We start from the raw sequence: 21,262 nt of genomic DNA on the forward strand, positions 1-21,262 counted from the left end.
AACCTAGCTTGCTTATATACTTCAAATAAATGCTAGAATTTCACCTTCCAACAAAGACATCTTTACATTTTTAGTCAGTAAACACAATCAGTTTCATAGTTTAGAGAAGCTTCAATCCTCACAATTTGTAGCTAGTAATGATGGATAATAGTGTACTTTTAAAAATAAACTACAGAAAAAAGTATGTCGGAAAGATGTTCTTGCAATCATTAATTTATATACTTGTTCAAGATCTGTACTTATTCTCCATAGTACATTAATCTGTAGGAAAAAAATACTTCATAAAGCTATGCCCAAGCTTATATTACATGGCAAAGATCAGCAAACTTTAGCATGTTGAAAGACAAAGAGAATCTTGAAGAAGTTCTAGAAGATGGAGTTAGCTGCTGCATCTAGAAGGTCTTTTCCATACAGCAGAAATAAAACGTCCTGCAGATGTTATAAAAATATCCTCTTTTTTTGTTTGCACAGTGTTGTTAGCCAAAATGGTTTTGGGTTGAGAGAAATAAAACAGCATGAACACGTTTTGGGGGAGAGAGCTGTGTGAACTTCTTCCCCAAAATGCTTTTTATATTTCTGCTGTGTGGAAAAGACAGAAGAAAAAAGTTGCACATGTTGAAAGTCACTCATCTACTTCCCTATAAAATGCACCAAATCATTATGCATCTATCTGCCTCTTTCTGACATTCATAGCAATGTGACATGAAATGACTGGAAGAATAGAAGGGTCCACTGGTATGCAAAAAGACAGAACTATTAGTTTCACCCAGGGATGATCCTTAATGTGGCTCTCTTGTTGCTGCTGTGAATACAGAGGAATTCATAGCAGCCACAGCTAGATCATTCTAACAATGTCCTGGTTCTCAGAATTCATTTAAAAATAAAGTCCCCAGCCCTTTTTTTTGCAGAGATACAAGGGCAGTCTCTACCTTTGCCTTTATAACTCTCAAGTAAATAGGAAAGCAAGCAAGCAAGCAAGCAAGCAAGCAAGCTGGCACTAAAAGATTGTTGCAAATCATTATATGCAGACTCCATACATCAGAAAGTCATGGAGAAAATTTTTGGCTTCTTTGTGATCAGTTTGCTTTTTCTGCAAGATATAGTGATACAAAGCAAAAAACATTGTTGCCTTCAAGCCATAATAACAGTTATCCTTGGGTACCTGTCCTATTTTTAAGTTCAGTTGCTGTGAGAATTCCACAATAATGGACTTCGAGAGTGACAAATGGTAGTGACGGTTGAGGAGATATATATTTGCTGCATGGAGTAGTTCAGCTTTTCACTGCCTTGTGGATAGCTCCAGCTGAACATAAAATTTGTGCTTTGAAGAGCTCAAGCTGAGATTACAATCTCAACAGAAAAAAACATGTTTCATTTGTGTTGATAAGACATGTCTGATAACCTCGTATTCATATTTGGCAAACAGTGGATTTCTGTTGCAATTACCAGCTCAAGTCAACATTATTTCTCAACTATTGAAGAGCAGTGAAGATGAAAAAAGCTCCAAGGTCAAAGCAAATGAAGGAGCTATTAAGACACAGCTCTTAAGCTACTTTAAGCACACTCTCAGGTTAACAATGTGTAATATTTTCTTAGGAGTGGGTGTGCATTAGATAAAACAGGTCATTCTGCTATTTAACATGGCATCTATGGCAATCTGCTCAAATGTTACATAGATTAGTTCCCTCCTCTTTTTACCTCATACGTTTTAAATACTTTGCTACAATGTAATTAGAACTCATAAAACAGGTTCCCTAACGTCAAAATTATTAAGCTTGTACTTCATGAATGCATGTCTGAATCCTGCATTCTAAAACTAAACTAGTAACTTCAGCAACCAGAGCAAAATGATTTCATTTCCATTTGCAATGGAAATGAATTTATAACAGTTTATTATAATTTTATAACTGTTATAATGTTATAATTATAACAGGATTTATAACATCCTGCTATAAATCCACTCCAGGTACAATTTGCCATCCCAGGTACAAATAACAGTAGAGAAAGGTGAAATCAAATCTCTATATTGCTGTCAGAATCTCGACTCTGTACGTTTCCTGTCCAGAGGCCGTAATCTAATTTGTTTGCTTTAATATTGCAGTGTGTACCTGTCACCCTGTTGGATCAGCAGCGCTTCCCTTTAGCAACAGCACCTTCTGTGATCCCAGCAATGGTGACTGTCCCTGCAAACCTGGTGTGGCTGGTCCTCAATGTGATCAATGCATGGTTGGGTACTGGGGATTTGGATATTATGGCTGCCAACCATGTGATTGTGCAGGAAGTTGTGACCCATTGAATGGAGAATGCATCAATAGGTAAGTAGACAAAGGTTTTCCCTGTAAGCACCGACCATGAGAGAAACTTCATCTACAATGAACATATATTCAAGATATCCGTAATGAAAAGGATAAAGACATACATCGGTTACAAATGTAGAAACACTGCTAGAATAAAATGTGCTGTTACTGCTTCAGTGTTATGGCCCAGATGTGCATAATTACCCCTTGCATTATTGTAGGGATGAGAGCAGAAGGAATAACTTCCAGATTCACTTGACTAGGTCATCATGCACTAAAAAATGTAAACGTAAAGGTAGTCTCCAAAGCAAGCACTGGGTCATTACTGACTCATAAGGTGACATCACATCACAATGTGTTTGGCATTGCCTTCCTCAGTCATCTACACTTTATCCCTAGAAAACTGGGTACTCATTTTACTAATGTCGGAAGGATGGAAGCCTGAGTCAGTATGGCATAGTGGTTAAGAATGGCAGACTGTAATCTAGAGAACCAGGCTTGATTCCCTGCACTTCCCCATGAGTGGCAAACTTTAATCTGGTGAACGGGGTTTGTTTCCCCACTCTTCCACATGAAGCTTATTAGGTGCCTTTGGGCCAGTCACAGTGCTCTCAGAACTCTCTTAGTCTCACCTACTTCTCAAGGTGTCTGTTGTGGGGGGAAGAAGAGAAAGGAGTTTGTAAGTTGCCTTGAGTTTCTTTGAAGGCAGAGAAAAAAGGGGGGGTATAAAAACCAACTCTTCTTCTTCTGAGTCACCCTTGAACCTGCTACCTGAAACTGACTTCTGTCCGAATCGAACTCTGGCTGTAAGCAGATCTTTGACTGCAATACTGCAACTTACCATTCTGTGCCACAGGTGAAAAATAATCATTTACAATGATTGACTGTGCTGCAGGACCTATTGAGGCTTGAAAAACCAGCTGGATGGTGCTATATCATCAGTCTTGATATGGACTCACTTCCCATGACTTGCATTGACTTTTCTTGCCTTTGTGTATACTCTGAAGTATTGCTGTTCCACAGGGAAGATACATTAATGAAATCTAAAAATTAACACATGCTCCTGCAGGGAAAATGAGGGGTTGTTACCCTTAACTTTGTCAGAAACATGGGGAAAGGATATATAAATTTTGCTGATTTATTTTGGAGACAGATCATTTCTAACGTTTGAGATGCCAAAGAACAAACCATATAAGGAAAAGCTATCAAGTCAAGCCAAGGCAACCTTTATTGGCATATCAGTACAAAAACAGACAAGGGAGAAAAGTCATACATAATATAACAGTTTGAGAATTGGCTGCAGTGCCATAGAACTCCTATTCCATGTTTGAAGATGCATCACAATGGTGAGACATAGACATTTAGCTGTTTTCTCGGTTATATTAGCAACTTCATTATTCGACAGGGATAAGATTTTTTGTTGGCCTGACAAACTTTTTTTCTTTGCCAGAACCTGTTGCAAAAGATTTAATCTGGTTGTCTCATAGAGAGGACAGTACAAAAGCACATGTTCAAGTGATTCTACACAATTCATGGTTCATCTGCAAACTCTCTCATGATGGGGAATTTTCAACTTTCTGCCTTGCAACAAAGCTGATCAGAATCTATCTGGACTCTGTCCTTGCCTTGGCAAAACTATATCAATAGATCCTTTTGTAGATGTTGTGCAATCCAAACCACAGATAGACTAAAGTTATACATATAGGCCCATTCTGCACAGCACAAATAAGACATCCTGAGGATGCAAAAAAAAAAAAGGTGTATTGGGGAGGAACACAGCACAGCTTTTTCCCCAAGACATCCTCAGAACAATATATTGTCGAAGGCTTTCACGGCCGGATTCAACTGGTTCTGGTGGGTTTTCCGGGTTGTATGGCCGTGGTCTGGTGGAAAGGAGTTTTGTGGTTCCTATGTAGACCTTTCCACAGCTACAGGGTATGCGATATACTCCTGCATCTGTGGCTGGCATCTTCGATATATGCGATATACTCCTGGTGGGTTTGAAGATGGTCTGTATTCTGTACTCTGTATTCTTCAAACCTACAGCAAATGCTACGCTCAGCAAAGGACAAGAGAGACCCCCTCACTTCTGCAGGAGTATATCGCATACCCTGTAGCCATGGAAAGGTCTACATAGGAACCCCTCACTTCTGCAGGAGTATATCACAGGAGTCTACATAGGAACCACAAAACGCAGCATTCAGACCCATATTAAGGAACACGAAATACACTGTCGGCTTAACCATCCTGAAAAATCTGCAGTTGCAGAACATGTGTTAAACAAAACTGGACATAATACTTCATTTGAGAACACTGAAATTATGGACAATTCAGAAGCATACTATGTCAGACTGCACAGGGAGGCCATTGAAATTCACAAACACCAGGACAACTTCAATAAGAAAGAAGAGACGTTAAAAATTAGCAAAGCCTGGCTCCCAGTACTTTAAAAATGGATAACCCCACCCGCAATACAATGCACTCAACCACACCTTTGCATAGCAAGTTCCACCCAAACACTTAATGATTGGTTCTCCACCCTGGGACATGGACAATATACCACACTAAACTTTCCCTTCTCACTTAGACACAGTGTGAAACAGACTTTTCTTTGTGATACATCTCTGAAGATGCCAGCCACAGATGCAGGTGAAACGTTAGGAACACAATCCACCAGACCACGGCCACACAGCCCAGAAAACCCACCAGAACCATCCTCAGAACAACTTATTTCAGCCCGAGCCATCTTATCTTGAAAATGTTAAAAGGTGGACTTTTCCTCCTCAAGACATCTGCAGATTTCCAGGACCAGGGAATTCTGAGCTGAGATGTGGCGGCAGCATCCTGAGTTGAATATATGCTCTTGCCCTTCACTATGCATAGGAAATCAGAAAGAAAATTTGCTTTTACAAAGTTGAAATGAACTGATTTTTGAAAAAAAAGTATTTTAGCACATTCCTTTCATTTCAGCAATGCAGATGTCAACTGGTACCATGAAATCCCTAATTTTTATTCTGCACATAATGAAAGCGAACCAGCATGGGGGTGGGAAGATGAACAAGGGTATTCTGCCCTTCGACATTCAGGTAAGACTGATCAGTGAACAAGATAGAAGCAAAATTAGAAATATGTTGCGTTAGATCTAAGAGATAAAAAGCAAGCACTTTTTAAATTACATGCGGGGGGGGGGGCAGTCTTTCATTTGACTAAATTCTGCATTCCTGGCCCCATTGGATTTAATGGGACTCACCTCCCAATGATGAATTTTAAAAGGACAGGTATTTAAAAGCAGCTCTTTCCTTTTGGGCATGTTCAATGTATCTCTGCACCAAGTGGAGGATTTTTGCCCCTGCTTGTAGCTCTAGACGTTTCTGAGGTCACTTTCTTTATAGATGCAAAGCCAATCATATGCACAGATGATCACTCAATGAACAATAGTGATATGCATCCATCTCAGAAACATATGATGTTATACTAACTGGGGATGAAGCTGCATTGAAAATGGCAGAATGGTTGCTCCACGTCTGTGCCCCCAGCACTGTGCAGACTGAAGAGTTTGGATTAAAACCCACCTTTCTCTCCTGCAAGGTGTCTTACAGCGGCTTACAAACTCCTTCTCTTCCTCTTCCCACAATAGACACCTTGTGAGGTAGGTGAGGCTGAGAGAGTTCTGAAAGAACTGTGACTAGCTTAAGGTTACCCAGCAGACTTCATGTATAGGAGTGCAGAAACAAATCCGGTTCACTAGATAAGAGTCCACCGCTTACATGGCGGAGTGGGGAAGCAAACCCGGTTCTCCAGATTAAAGTCCACCACTCTTAACTGGCATGGATGGGGAAGCTGGTACCTGTGGCAGCTGGAAGCTGGTACCTGTGGCAGCTGACCACAAATGCCTGCACTGGCATGGAGGGGAGAATTCTGGGAATGTTCCCAAAGAACTTTTGGTCTGGGAACATCCTTTTTCAGTGGTGCAGACTTACAACACAAAAAATGGGGATTAAATCATCCCCCCCCCCAATGGGCTTCCTTGGGGAAGAAAGTTTCTCTTTCTCCTCTGGTAACTGAACTGTTGATTGCATATTTGGAGGCAGTGTGGTGGCACTGTCCCCAGCTGCTGCTCTACTGCACCCCCCCCCAAAAAAAATTGGGCTGTAAGTACATGTATGTAGTAAAAGAGAAGGAAGGGGGATAAGGGGACACTGGAAGACCCAGCATCTCAAATCTGAAGAGAAATCATAGTCCAGAAGGCCAAACAACTTGACACAGATGAAAACAAGATCCAATCCAAATCAATATATCTAATTCTCAGCATGCCCCCATATGTGAATACATAAATCCAGACATTGGGATCATGGACAAACAAGATAGTTCTTTCTACAAATCTGAGGAAAGCTCTAGGTTTAGAGAAAAATCTGATTTTAAAAAATACACTGGGCAAAAAACCAAAATGATGAAAAGAGTGCCTGTAGCCCTCAGCGGCAGGGCTAGACAACCACAACCATATTGCCAGCCTTCAAGACTTAGTTTCTGTGAGAAAAAAAAAAGCAGGGAGGTGGTACAGGAAAAGGGTTGTTTTGGCCTTATCGGAAGGACTCATTGTGGCCAGGCCCAGCTACTTGTGACTGTTCAATAGCACCCTTCCAATGAAAACCAGTGTGGTGTGGTTATTAGAGTTTCACACTAGGATAAGGGACACAATGGTCGAAATTCCCACTCTGTTGTGAGTGCTCACTGGGTAACTTTGACCAATCATACACTCTCAGCTTGTTGTGAGGATAAAAAGGAGAGGAAAATGATGTAAACGACTGTGGGTCCCTATTGTGGAGAAAAGTGGGCTATAAATGAAGTAAATAAATAATAAGTATAGCTGAAGATGGGGGTCAAAAAAAGGTAGGTTGGACAGTAGGTAGATAGGAGAAGAAGCGAGTAAAAATGAGGCTATTGGACTACCAGAAGGAAGGAAAGAGTAAATAAAGTGTAGGGGGAATACAAGGGAAAGTCATATATACTCTCCCAAGTCCTTTCAGGCTCCCCAGCCATGCAACTGGGCCTGTCTTCAGTGGCACTGTGTAAGTTGACCAGAGTTTTCATGGGGAGAAACTGCCAAAGGAGGAAAGGAAGGCTGAAGACATGAGGGCCGATTAAGGTAATTTGACTGGTGGGTGATTGTTCTCACCATCCATATAATCACAACAATATATCATGTGTGTGTGTGTATGTGTGTGTATACACACACACACACACACACACACACACACACACACACACACACACAAAGCTAACCGTGTATTTGTTAGTGATGGTATAACTCAGTAACTGCTGGACCAATTCCTCTGAAAATTCCCAGCCACTATAGTCATCCAGGCGAGAGTGTTTTTAGATGTTCGCATCTAAATTTCACACCTGGCCCAGGGAAAACGCCTGTTTCCTGGCGCTCCATGGTGAAGGATATGCAGCTGCCTGTGTGTAACTGTCACCCTTAGGATGTTTGTGCAGCTTAGAAAGTTCACTCAGATGGCCAGATATGATCAGTGAAAACAGTACACAGGCAATAACTCGTGTGAAAGTGAAACACATACACACAATGGAGAGGGAAGGGAGGGAGAGGGAGGGGTGGCATGCAAGGGAGGGGAGGCAGGGGGCCCAGCATCTTGATATGACCCACCCACCCTAGCGGAGGGAAAGGGAAGGGAGGGAGAGGGAGGGGTGGCATGCAAGGGAAGTGAAGTGAGGGAGGGAAGAGAATGGGGCGACATGCAAGGGACGGGAGGGAGGGGCCAGCCAGCCTAGATTCCCTGAATACTGCGGTTACAGCTAAGAAAACCAGGCACACATTACTCAGGAGTAAGCTCAGTAAAGCAACTGTGACATACTTTGAATGGCTGCGTCGCACCCCTCAGAGGGTTTTCTCAGAAGCGACACCCATTGCCACCAACCAACCTTACTCCCAGGTAAAGGATCATGACCAGCCAGCCTAGATGTGTGGAAGGGGTGCCTTTCCATTCCCCCTCCCCCAAGGAATGCGGGCACACACATCAATGGCATCGCACAGTATCAGGCTGCGTGTTTGCATGAGCACTTACTGCTGGCCTCTGCAATTGATTTGCTGCTACTGTTCCTTTCCCATTTCACCACAGTAACTCACAGCAACATGTGGCCAGGTACCGCTAGTTGCAAATAAACATAATCCATGAAAGATGTTAGTCTCCAAAATCAGATCTTTGTACTGGAAGTATTTTGTTCCCTTCCAGCCAACTGGACACAAACAACTGTGTGTCTTATACTTCCCATTATCACATGAGATAATATTGATTGTTTAAAGATCTTATCAGGTGACATCTCAAAGCAAGAAATATTTCCGATATGTTTCCACAGGAAAATGTGAGTGTAAAGATCAAGTTTTAGGAAATTCCAAGACCTTCTGTGGCATGAAATACACGTATGGTGAGTTAACTAAAAACATTCTCCACATGGCCTATTGTAAGCAATTTAATAAAAGGCTATTTCATGAAGGTATTTTAGGAGATAATTGTCAACAGAGCTGCTCCCTAATATGATTAAAGATGCAGTATATGGTTGTATCAACATTAAGAAAAAGCACTTAAGTAGTACAGGACTATTATAGAAAAATTGCGGCGGGCAGGGGGAATGCAGAGAAAGATGGATTTGTATGCAGATTCTGTAAGATTGGTTCCATGAACATCCAAACTCCTCTGATCCAATGACTCTGGTGTCTTCTCATTAAATCCCATAAGCCTGACTTCTGAGCAAATGTAGACTTCAGAAACAACTAATAAGATAGTAAGTCTTCTTTAGTGTTGCATATCTTTAGATTGCAGGTTCAAAAAATCAAAGACATTTGATTTTTTAAAATCTCCTAGCCCTCAAGAACACGTGGAGGCAGGAGTATTGTTTTGCTAAAACAAACATTGAGAGATCATACTATACCTTATCCTAGAAAAAGTTGGTTATACAAATAAGCTGTGTCAGAATTAATGTTTTGTTCAGCACTCCATTTCATATCCTTTAAAAATGGTTATAGCTGCCACATGTTTCACAAGAGCTTAAAATTCAATAGGAAATGATGTGTCTCTTGACTAAATTTGACCTAGAAAAAGTTCAAAAGGCTGTATTTCATTCTGATCCGGGACATTAGGGTATTGAAGCTATTTCCTGCGATAGTAACATCATTTAGCCTTCAAAATAAATGCCTTTACATCTTCAGGGAACATCCATACGGATACAGCTGTCTCAGTAATAGGATAGTAGTTTTGCAACCTCCTCACATTTTGTGATTGGACTCAACCACCTTAGTAGTCATTTTGTGAGTTCCCTTTCCTGCTAAAACAATTTTGTTATGAATGCCCACTACCTGTCCTCAACATCCCAGAAGGACCCACAGATTAAACAGGATTGGGAACCCCAGCATATGACACAGAACCTTGCCAAAGTTAAGCAGATCTGGGTGCAGTCAGCACTTGGATTGGAGACCTCTTGGGGTCTCTGTTTATATTACTCTGAATTCCATGGAAGAATGGTGGAATATAAATGTAATCAATAAGTAAGAATGTACATACCTACTGGAAACAGTTTCCTATACAAACTGGATTGTTGTTGGTAGTCAGCAGGCATATTCCCCCCAGAGGAATTTTGTTTCTGTTGATTCTATACCTGGGCCGTTTTTTCTCGGCCAAATTTTACCGTTGTTAGGGGAATATCCCAGTGCAGCCTGGAATTCTTCACGGTCCTCGAAGCAGCACTGGGTCTATCCCTTTGTTGCACCACCATTTTCCCTTTCCCCTGCGGCTTTCAAAAACCGCCAAAATGGAGGTTCTTTTTAAAAGCCCCAGTGTGACTCTGCTTGCCTCTGTGTGCTTCCGCTGCCATGAAAACACCACGGCAAAAGAACTGGGGCTATTTCTTCCACCTTGCCGCTCTGGCCCGCCCCACCAATCAACAGGCACACCCCGCTTTTCTGACTGAAATCCTTGTGTGTGAGAATCCGTGCCCTGCCATTCGCAGTGCCTGCACACCCCGCTTTTCTGTCTAAGGTCCACGGTTTATCCCTCTGTGTTTTTTCCCCACTGCAATGAAAGTCACATCTCTTATCAACAGAGAAGAAGTTTTGGGTTCAGAGTCATTTAAAACTAAAATAGTGAAAGCGAGTGGGGGAATGGGGACAGAATCAGCCAATGTGGGAAACAGAGGTTGTCCGCACATGTGCGGAAGAGATTGCAGAAGAGCTCGCAGTGAAAATGGGAAAGCCCTGGGCTCATGCAGAAACCGCTGGGGTATAACACAGTGGCCCTGCCTCGACTCCCGGGAAGAACTGGGGAGCTGTGCAGAATCAAAAATGAGGGAAAGTACCGCAGCATGGATCAACAATGGGGCATTTTGTCCATTATACAACCCGTGCGAAAATGGCCCTGGGGTCCCAGCTAAAATTAATTTTCAGCTTCAGGACTACAGCTTTTTTATTTACTTCTGTTCTCTGTCTTTAAGAGGAACCTTGTGGTCTGTTTAGGGCTAGAGACTGAACCAAACCATCACTTTAAAAAAATCTTTTCAAAGGAAGCAATTGTATTGCTTCTTTATTCCAAAGCTTTGATATAACTTGAGATTTTTTTGCGCTGAATACATCCTAATCAAATTAAGACTGTTTAACACCTTTTCCTTCAATATGATTGAAGTCTACAAAATTATGCATGGGGTAGAAAATGTTGACAGAGAGAAATTTTTCTCTCTTTCTCACAATACTAGAACCAGGGGGCATTCATTGAAAATGCTGGGGGGAAGAATTAGGACTAATAAAAGGAAACATTTCTTCACGCAACGTGTGATTGGTGTTTGGAATATGCTGCCACAGGAGGTGGTGATGGCCACTAACCTGGATAGCTTTAAAAGGGGCTTGGACAGATTTATGGAGAAGTCGATTTATGGCTACCAATCTTGATCCTCTTTGATCTGAGATTGCAAATGCCTTAACAGACCAGGTGATTGGGAGCAACAGCCGCAGAAGGCCATTGCGTTCACATCCTACATGTGAGCTCCCAAAGGCACCTGGTGGGCCACTGCGAGTAGCAGAGAGCTGGACTAGATGGACTTTGGTCTGATCCAGCTGGCTTGTTCTTATGTTCTTATGTTCTTATGTTTCCATTCTAAGGTTATTACAATCACAAACATGTGCTTTTCATCGTGCCAAGCAACATCTTGTTTCTTTCCCTCCCCACCCCCTTTTTGGTTTAGTACCCTGCCTGAAGACAAGTTCTGATGCATTGAAAACCTTGATTCCTGCTGTGTGATGATCCTAATACAAGTATTGTGCCATGATATTGTTGCGTTTTTCAGATGGACCAACACAGCTGCCAGCATATTTTTCTGCTCTGTATAAGCTTCCTTACAGAATGCCTCTTCCAATATTTTGATGCAACCTATAAATAATGGCCTGAGAGAGCAAAGCAGCATTTGATCTGTGGACAAATATTTCTCTGTATACCTCCAATATAAAGTGCTTATTGTACTATTTGCATTGTGTTGGCAACAGGCCTCTGTCCGTTGAAATCCATCCATGCATGACTTAAAGCGGGATGGGGAGACTCCCCCTGGAACATTTTGTCTAGGCACTTCCATGACCCAACCTAACTGAGAATGAGCACTCGGATTTAAAATAATTACCTCTCTCTGCCAAAATATATGTGTTTTAAACCTATAATGAGAGGAGGTGGCCAATCTACATGACAGCGCTGTTGTAGTTTGCAGATCTGTATAAACATTTAAAATGACGAGTAAGCAGTGCCAATTCCCCAGTCACTTTAGTGGGAAGGAACTGAGCTGTATGCTCAGTTTTTCCTCAAAATCAGGTCACTGAGCATCTCCCTGTGCCTTGTCATTGGCAAAGGCTGAACAGGCTCATCAAGGAGAAGATCTGGCACTGTCTCTGTTCAACCACATCTAGTTCCGTTTTCTTTTCAACAAATCAAATATATGGAAAAACTGTATTGTATTAGCCTGCCATAAAAGACAGTTACAATCACTCACAAAGTGCAAACAGACATAGTTACATAGTATACAAATCAACGGTACCCAACATTAATGTGCACCTATATATTAGAATGAAAGACGATAATGATTTTTGAAATTGTCTTTCACAGTGGTGAAGGCAAAGATTTTATCAGCTCATGATAAAGGCTCTCATGCTGAGGTCAATGTGAAGATCAAAAAAGTACTGAAATCTACAAAGCTGAAGATTTTTCGAGGAAAGAGGATTCTTTACCCAGAATCATGGACCAACAGAGGATGTACTTGCCCAGTACTCAATCCTGGTAGGTATTATGAACATTGTGTCCATGGCTGATTCTGCATGGGCCAAAAACACTGGTGTGAAAATGGTGTGAAAGGGTTTAAAACAGCGTAAAAGGGTTTACACCATTTTCACACCGCTGTTTTTGGCCCATGCGGAATCAGCCCATGTGACAGTGATTTTTTTCTTGTTTTTTTACAATTTCGTATGTATGTATGTATGTATGTATGTATGTATGTATGTATGTATGTATGTATGTATGTATGTATGTATGTATTATTATTATTGTTGTTGTTGTTGTTGTTGTTATTGTTATTATTATTGTTGATTTCTAAATTGCCCTTCCCCTTATGGGCTCAGGGTGGTTTCCAACAAACAGTTCACAATTGTCAAACAATCGATTGTAAAACTCATGGTGCCCAAGTTAATTCCATCAATAAGGGTTTTCCATCAATAACTCCATCAATAAATTCCTGCATAATTTACAAATAATTAAGTCAGAAAAATAAAATTTAATTTCTTTACATGTGAATGCCAGGTGAAAAGTCTGCCTTTATATAGGTGGGTAGTTGCATCAGCCTGCAGTAGTAAAATCAGGGTCCACTAGCATCTTAAACATGAACAAAACTTTCTATAAGCTTTGTATAAGCAATGTATAAGCTTTCCTGATTGAAAACTTTGACACACACAAATGTATATCCTGGAAAAATTTGATCTTTAAGGTGCTATTGGACTCAAAAAGTGCCTTGATATACAAATGCCATTTTGTGCTACATTCTGTGAATAAGAAAAAGATTATGTAGAAGCTTCAGGAAATTGAACTGCCAATCGTTCTTAGAGATTGGATGGTAGACTTTTCTTTCAATTGAAGCTTCACTTTAGATCTATAATTTCATACATTAATTATGACGTGGAAGTACTGCCACTGAAGTTGTCAGTGACAATCTCTTTTCCAATCAGCGCATGTGAAGATTGATATGCAGGCCATTTTTATTCTGAGAAATTAAAAGTTTCTACTACATCTAGCTTGAGGATAGTTTTGTATTTCTAAAAGGTAAAGGTAATCCCCTGTGCATGCACATCATGATGTTTACTAGGCAGACTATATTTATGAGGTGATTTGCCGTCACCTTCCCCAGCCATCTATACTTTACCCCAAGCAAGCTGGGTACTCATTTTACCAACCTCAAAAGTATGGAAGCCTGAGTCAACCTTGAGTCAGCTACCTGAAACCAACTTTTATCAGGATCAAGTTCAGGCTGTGAGCAGACATTTGACTGCAGTAGTTTAGCTTACTGCTCTGGCCATATTAATTTTGGCTGTTTTGTGGATTGTTTACTATTGATAATTTTTGTTATTGGATTTACTTTGTCAACTGCCTCTAGCAAATGTCTGGAGATGTGACATGCAAATTTTCTAAGTATATCAACACATCTAAAATCCTCAACATCGCCAAACTTTTGGATACTGAACTCCAGAGACTGAGGTCATAAATGAACAAGGCAGATCTTTCTACACACCTGAAAAATGCCCCAGGTTTGCAGAAAAATCTGAAATATAAAATACAAAACACCCACATATAGAAGGGTTACAAATTTCAGAATTATGAAAAGAGTGAGTAGCATTAAGAAACTGATGACCTCACTGGTAATACTGTTGTGCTAGGCAACCAGAAGAGCATCATCAGTTTTCATGCCTTGACTTATGTCAAGAAGGCAGGAAAGGCAGTCAGCACCTTTTTAAGGACTGTTTTGGCCTTTGAGAGAACACTACTGGTGTCAAGTTGAGCAGCAACCACCAGGTAACTTGCTGTTATGAGTCTTGTATGAGTCACCCAGACCTGGATACGTACTGTTCAGTAGTAGCCTGTCCAGTAGTAGCCACCACACCGCACAGCACAAAGCCAGAATGGTACAAAAATTAAGAGTTTCACACTTGGAACTAGGAGTTCCAGATTCAAATGTGTTCTCTGCTGTGAAAGCTCACTGGATGAAATTGGGTCAGTCAGGCATTCTCAGTCTGATGTGAGGAAAAAAATGGAGGAAAAGAGAAGGATGTAAACTGCTTTGGGTCCCTATTGTGGAGCAATATGGGATATTGATGACGTAAATAATAAATGAATATTGCTGAAGATGTATGGCAGATAAAGGTAGGTTTGTGAGTGGGTAAGAAGGCAAGAAGGAACCAGGGAAAGGTGATGATGTGGGGCCGTCAGGAGGAGGGAAGAAGGTAATAATATGAAGAGGAGTTTTAAGGAAAAGTGAGGCACCTCCTGCAAGTCCTTGGGGGTTGCCCACTGCAGAACTGGGCATGGGATAAAAATTTGAATTCTTAAAAAGAAACCACCCTGGGGGTTTAGATCCCCACAACAAAATAACAGAAGCAGCACCCATAACTTTAAGAAATTAATGCTCTTTGAGACTTCAGTGATCATTTGAGTGGGGTTTCTGTCAGTAAAAGGAAAAAGGAGCTGCAGAACAGTTACCAGGCTTATTTTGGTGTTGCAGTCCACCCCTGCTCCTTCCTTTCTTTTGTGGAGGGAACATTCATCAAGGCCAAGGCTAGTAACAACACCAGGCAATTTGTTGCCATTCACTTTGTGCAACTGAGCTTACTCAGGTGCAGTGATGGCTATGGCTTGTTGCCACTAGGGAGAAGGGTGGGGTATAAAGAAGTAAAAACAAAGCTAAGGGGGGCAGGTAAAAGAAAGGTTGCTTGTTGCATGGAAACAAAAGAAAGAATCAGACAAAATGGAGAAGATATGGGAGCTGCCAAGAGGTCAGACAGTGGAAATAGTGTGGGGAAGGGAATACAGAAAAAAATGAAGTGACCCCCGCAAGTCCTTGCAGGTTCTCCACTTGTACATACATACAAATGTAATAAATAAATACTTCCTTACAACAGGTCTTCCCCCCATTATCAAAGAACAGAGTGTTCCTTACAATTGGCAAACAAAAAACAAAGGTTTCCAGGAATTCTAGAAAATATTTGTAACCTTGAACAACAGGATAGAACATTTCAGTCTACTTTTATTTTTATACTCTCAAAAACAGCAGCCATACATATTAACAGCAAACTACAACTAACAAGGTAATATCACTCCCATGTTGCAATGCTTTAGGTTTCTAGGGAAATATTACAAATAGAGTCCCTCAACAGTTATGTTTGCAATGAGAATATTGATTCAGCTGCAGAAATATTTTACTAACAGCAATGCTGTTAAACTATACAAGCCACCTAGAGAACAAGAATATGTTATATTTTTATCTTTGCTGTCCTTAAACAATTAATTCACATTCTGTCTCCCACTTTGCCTATAGATAGAGAGCCATCATGGTATGTTAGAGTGCCAGATTAGGATCTGGGAGAACTGGGTTTAGATTCTCACTCTGCCATGAAGCCTGCTGGGTGACCTTGGGTCAGTCTCTTAGCGTAACCTATCTCACAGGGTTGCTGCTGTGAAGATAAAAAGGCAGAAGAAAGAGCAATACTGTAAGCAACTTTCGGTTCTACTGGTGAGAAAAGTGGGCTATAAATAAAAATAAGCAAACTTTTCCTCAGCTCAGTCCACTTTTCAAGGTTGTACAAATAAATGTAGGAAGAGAGAATAATGTAAGCCACCCTAGGCTCTATGAAGAAAGGCCATGACAAAAAGTATTAAAAATGCTTGAAACTATTTTGCTCTTATGATTATACACTGGGCAGCAGTGGTGTAGCACCAATGGGATGGGGGGCGATGCCCTGGACGCATGCCTGTGCAGGGGTGTGGCTGGTGCGTTCTGGGGGCATTCAGGGCGGGGGCAAGGGGCATGGCAGGGGCGCAAGGTGCGTGCGTGCCCCGGGCGCAGTTCCCCCTCGCTACGTCCCTGCTGGGCAGGTATTATTTAAATCAATTACATAATGTCTGGATTTTTATTCACAGGTTTGACATACCTTGTAGCTGGATATGAAGACGTCCAAGCAAGCAGACTGATAGTCAATATGAAAAGTTTTGTCCAGGAGTGGAAACCAGTTCTTGGGAAAAAAGTCTTTGAGATTTTCAAAAACTGCAGCTGAAAGTGATGAACAGGCCATTTATTTATGCACAAAATGCAACGTTCATGGAGAAAAAATTAAAACTGGAATGTAAGGAAACAGTGCCAAATGTGTCAAGAGGTATTCCAACTGAAATTATTTCACCCTGTTCCTAAACACATTGGTTTCAATAGAGCAGAGGGAATGGACATATAGAAACGGAGTTACAGGCTCAGCACTAAAGAGTGGGAGGGCGGAGAGATGGCAAAGCAGCCCCACAGCACCCAAACATATAATGACACCAACAACTTGCTGGAATGAAAATGGCCATAACATTATTGGTTCAGCAGCTGACAGAGCCTTGGCACAGCATGGAGTGACAGATCCCAATACCAGCGGATCTGCTTTCTGGCTGATGTATTCTGCTGCCTGTACCCCAGCCCAGCTGGGTGGGGGAAATCCCTTGGGATGGTAGGTTGATGGATTCCACATGGGCACCAGCCACTGCATTGTCTCTCCTGCCACTTGGTACCTTGACAGTCCCTGATGTGGGTATATCCCCATAAGCCCTCACCCCAAATCCCCTAAGAGGATCCCTAAAAATGTGGGAAATGGGCATGCAGACCTCTTTCCTCCCAAAATGGATCTGGCACCCAACACAGTTAAGACATGAATAGCAGAATTCCAAGGTATAAACAAAAATAATTTGACACATCAAGCCACCCAGTGCCACTCACATAGGGAGGGATGAGAGGGAAAAGCCATGAGTCAGCTAGGGGCTCAGGGGTGTTGGAGGCTGGGTGAACTGGAAGGAAGCCTCTCCCAGTGAGGTCTCCTGATCAAGCCTGGAATGGGTGAGGAAACCAGGAAGTTAGGAAGTAGTTTAGAGGTGGCTGGGGAAAACCTTGCCTTACACTGGCGTGCTGGGCCATTAGCCATTCATGCCATCACCACCACCCCCAACCAGCAGCCTCGCATTACCTCCTCCACTACCCCCACTGCTGGCCTTCAGGTGGGTCCCATGAAAGTCTGGGGCTGCTAGCATTTGTGAAAAACCCCTGCCCTGTCCCACAGACCCAACTGAATGTACACGGGAAGTTCAGAACTTGCAGTAAGGGAGTGCAGCAGCAGAGTAGCTGTACTTGTAAAGCCCCTCCCTCCATTCCACCTTCCCACCAGTCATCTGTTTGATGGGGAAAGGGGTATCTGTTAACAAGGATGCACTCATAAATCTCTGCAGTGGGACAATCTGCTTAAAAGTAAATCCCATTAATTCCACAAAAAGTGACCTTACAATCAGAGCCAAAAGTTTAAGTTTTATATTAGGTTTTCATTGTCAATATTGACTTAGTGCCCAACTTTTTTAAAAAAAAAAACACCTTTGTTGGTATAAATCCTGACTGAGCTGTCACCAAGGACTCATCTGAGAGTTCACACCTCATTCTTGTGTAATTCTTTGGAAGGTTACATATGTGCTGTTGATGGACTGCTGTCAGCTACAAATCCTAAAAAGAACCAATGCAATGTTTTTGATCTATGTTGATATATTAAAACTAACAGAATGAATGTGATTACATTTACTGCAGATTTCTAGTGGGTAACACATGTATGGAAGCTAATAATTTACCAGTGAGAAAATCCATTGAAAATTCCATCCAGTAAAGTATGATATCTTATTAAGACATGTCTGTATTCAACTGCGCTCTGCAGAACTTTCTTAAAAGCAATTCATAGTATTTTTATTTGGGATACTTTGAAAATGCTGGGTCAAATTTTCCACTCAGTTAAACCAATGCAACCAGCAGAGGTTGGTCCATTATACATGAAGCACTTATCTTGGGCTTTTTACTATGTAGTGGGCTTGTAGTTGGGTCTCCTTGTGTTTCTCGGTTTACACGTGAGGAGGCACACTCCTGCTGTGCAGTTTTTCTGAACTCTCTTAGGCCTCTCCTTCTCCTGGTTCTTTTAACTCCATTCATCAACTTAGCCTCAAAGGCACAAATCTCATCATATCTGGTAGTGCCAAGATTTGGCTGGATTTGTAAAAGCTTTTAAATCACTCTAATATCAATATTTCTGTTAATCCAGTTATATCAATATTGTAACCCTTCCCAAAAATAATTCCCCCCAAATAAAAAAGGCAAAGCAGTTCCCTGGACCACATGCTGCTGATGAAGAGGACCATGGTTAGACCTGATAATCCCCACCCCACCCCACCTGCTGCTGCTGCTGCTGCTGCTGCAGGAGAAGAGAGGGGCTTCTTCTAAAATAAAGGTTTGTTTGTTTGAAATAAAGTTTTTTAAAGTCTTCCCGGTCATAGGGGAGGGCAGAAGTACAACAGGGGAGGGTGGTGGAGCCAAAAAGAGACCATGCTTGTACTGTTCCTCTCTGTTACTATATCAAGATATAGATATCTCAATATAAGCATCTAGAGAAGCAAGAAGGAGCCAGCAACATGGAAAGTGGGGAGAAGGGGAAGGCATGAATGGCAGAAAGGGATGGAAAGGGTGGAGCTAGGTAGGCTGGTCATGGGTGGAGGAAACATGTCCAGGACAAAGCTGTGCTCACTGGCAAATCTGCCTGCTCTAGTAGCAAAGCAAATTAAAAGTTGTACTAGAAGTGATGGAAAGTGAAAGCAGGAAATATATCCATACAAGAAATCTTGCTGTGACAGACATTCGCCCGCCATCGCACAGCAGACATCTTGTGCCTAATTGGCCTTTAACTCTGTGTTTGAGCCAACATAAATAAAAATCCTTTCATCAGACCTTTGGTGATAAAATGACTGTGTGTTCCAGGCAGGCATGAGCTATATAGTGTGTCAGACAAACCAAGGTCAAGGCAGGTAGCAGGCAAAGGCATGGTCAGACAATCTAAGGTCAAGGCAGGTGGCATGCAAAGGCATAGTCAGACAATCCAGAGTCAAGCAAACCCAGGAATATAAGCAGGCAGGCAGGCTGGCTAGGAATGGAGGTCTGAGGTGTGGAGGAGGGAACCTGAGGCATGGAGCTTTCCAGTGAAACACATTCATCGCATCCAGGCAGAGCCAAGCCCAAGACACCCTTCCTAGTCCTGCAAAGACTCAGTCTTTCTCTGATGTTGCTGTTTCCAGTTCGCAGAGCCTTTTGCCATATCGAGCTACGAGCTGACAGTGCCCATTGAGCTATGATGCGGGCACTTCTCCTTTTATTACTGAGCTGCTGTCTCTGCCTTTGCCTTCTTTGTGCAGCTGGCTTATCACTTAGCTTATCTGGGACTGCTGAAAGCTCTCCCAGATGCACCACATCTTGCCCAGCCTCAGTTGGCAGGGAAGGGCTTGGGTCAGTTACTCACATCTCCTCTCAGGAAGCCAGCTCCTAGTCCATGGTATTGTCTGGCTCTGCATCTGATTCCTGGTCTCCCAGGGACTGGCTCATGACAGACTGACTCCATAAAGGGTGAACAGGGGGCATTAAACTCATGTAAGTATTTCATTGTTTAAAAGCACTTTATTGCCTGTCTCTTTATAGTGTAAAAATTCTAAAATGGCACAGTGAAAAGTCTATCGGAAAGGAAACACTGCAAAACCAGTAGAATAACTTTTCTTACATCTGGCAACAGTGAATAAAAAAAGTTAAGGATGCATTTTGGAAAAAACCCCCACTAATATATTTGCACTGAAATTCTACTTCAGCCTAATGGCTTAATTCTATTGATAGCATCTATTAAAAGTCTGATAAAAACTAGTTCTGTTGAAATGTGATGGATGTAGTTCATAATTCATGTTGAATTCAGTCTGGATGTTATAATATTTGAATCTGTATAGGAAAGACTGCAATCTGATGCACATTACTTGAAAGTAAATCCCATTCAACTAAGGTGGACTTACATGTGAGTACGCATGATAGCCTGAAATATGCTTTGTTCTATGCCAACTTGTAATACATACATTTCCACAATGAAGTTAATTTGTGGATATTTCATGATTTTTTACCATTTTCTTCACTAGACTATATGCTTATCTATTAACACATTTATAAAACATATTCTGTTTATACAAACAAAAACAAAGGAAGAACTGCAGAGCATTTTTTAAGTGACACTTGTCTTTTGTGTTTTTGTTTGTGGTCCTGTGGATTCACAAAATGATACTGTTTTGAAATTTTGTTTTTTATATCTTATGTATATAATAAATATGCTATGATTTCAAATAATTTGCATTTTATCTTTTCAGTGTAGCTCAATGATTCCAGTAGTTCTGTCTAAAATTTCAACGAATATATAACATGAATATTGCCACTAAGAAAATTTGATTCTTCCCTAGACAGTTTCTGAGTAATAGACATTACCACTGGGGAATGTGGTCACATAAGTTGGATTAGTTTCTTCTGTCTATTCCTTTAACTTCATGAGTATGCCATGACAATGGCTTCTTGTGCCCCGCCATCAATCATTTTTAAAATATTTTAAACATTATTTAAAGACCCTATACTCTATCACTATACCCTATTTACAATATCAGATGATGTAAAGCTGCCTCTAGCAAATGTTTCTCCACTGCTTTAACTTTTCCATTTGAAGGCTATGCTGTTGGTTTCCTTTTCTGGGTGGTGTAAATGTTTTGCCAGTTTTGGTTCACTCTGAAAAAAAGCATCAGGTTGAGTCATATGAA

At 41.4% G+C, this 21,262-nt stretch overlaps 1 protein-coding gene and 1 long non-coding RNA gene across 3 annotated transcripts in view; one reads left to right on the forward strand and one right to left on the reverse strand.

Moving 5' to 3' along the window:
• NTN4 (netrin 4) overlaps positions 1-20,801 on the forward strand; it is a 59,659-nt gene extending 38,858 nt beyond the window's left edge. For both annotated transcript variants that reach the window (XM_048500609.1, XM_048500610.1), the window contains exons 6-10: positions 2,102-2,315; positions 5,268-5,383; positions 8,673-8,741; positions 12,449-12,619; positions 16,520-20,801. In XM_048500609.1, coding sequence (XP_048356566.1) covers positions 2,102-2,315; positions 5,268-5,383; positions 8,673-8,741; positions 12,449-12,619; positions 16,520-16,653 — 704 coding nt within the window. In that variant the 3' untranslated portion in view covers positions 16,654-20,801. The remainder of the gene's footprint in view (positions 1-2,101; positions 2,316-5,267; positions 5,384-8,672; positions 8,742-12,448; positions 12,620-16,519) is intronic.
• LOC125434837 overlaps positions 5,019-21,262 on the reverse strand; it is a 43,573-nt gene continuing 27,329 nt past the window's right edge. The window contains exons 2-3 of the long non-coding RNA XR_007244833.1: positions 16,531-16,649; positions 5,019-5,170 (exon numbers count right to left, since the gene is read on the reverse strand). This is a non-coding gene — a long non-coding RNA (uncharacterized LOC125434837). The remainder of the gene's footprint in view (positions 5,171-16,530; positions 16,650-21,262) is intronic.

Source organism: Sphaerodactylus townsendi, linkage group LG06, assembly GCF_021028975.2.
Source record: "Sphaerodactylus townsendi isolate TG3544 linkage group LG06, MPM_Stown_v2.3, whole genome shotgun sequence".
Lineage (NCBI taxonomy): Eukaryota > Metazoa > Chordata > Lepidosauria > Squamata > Sphaerodactylidae > Sphaerodactylus > Sphaerodactylus townsendi.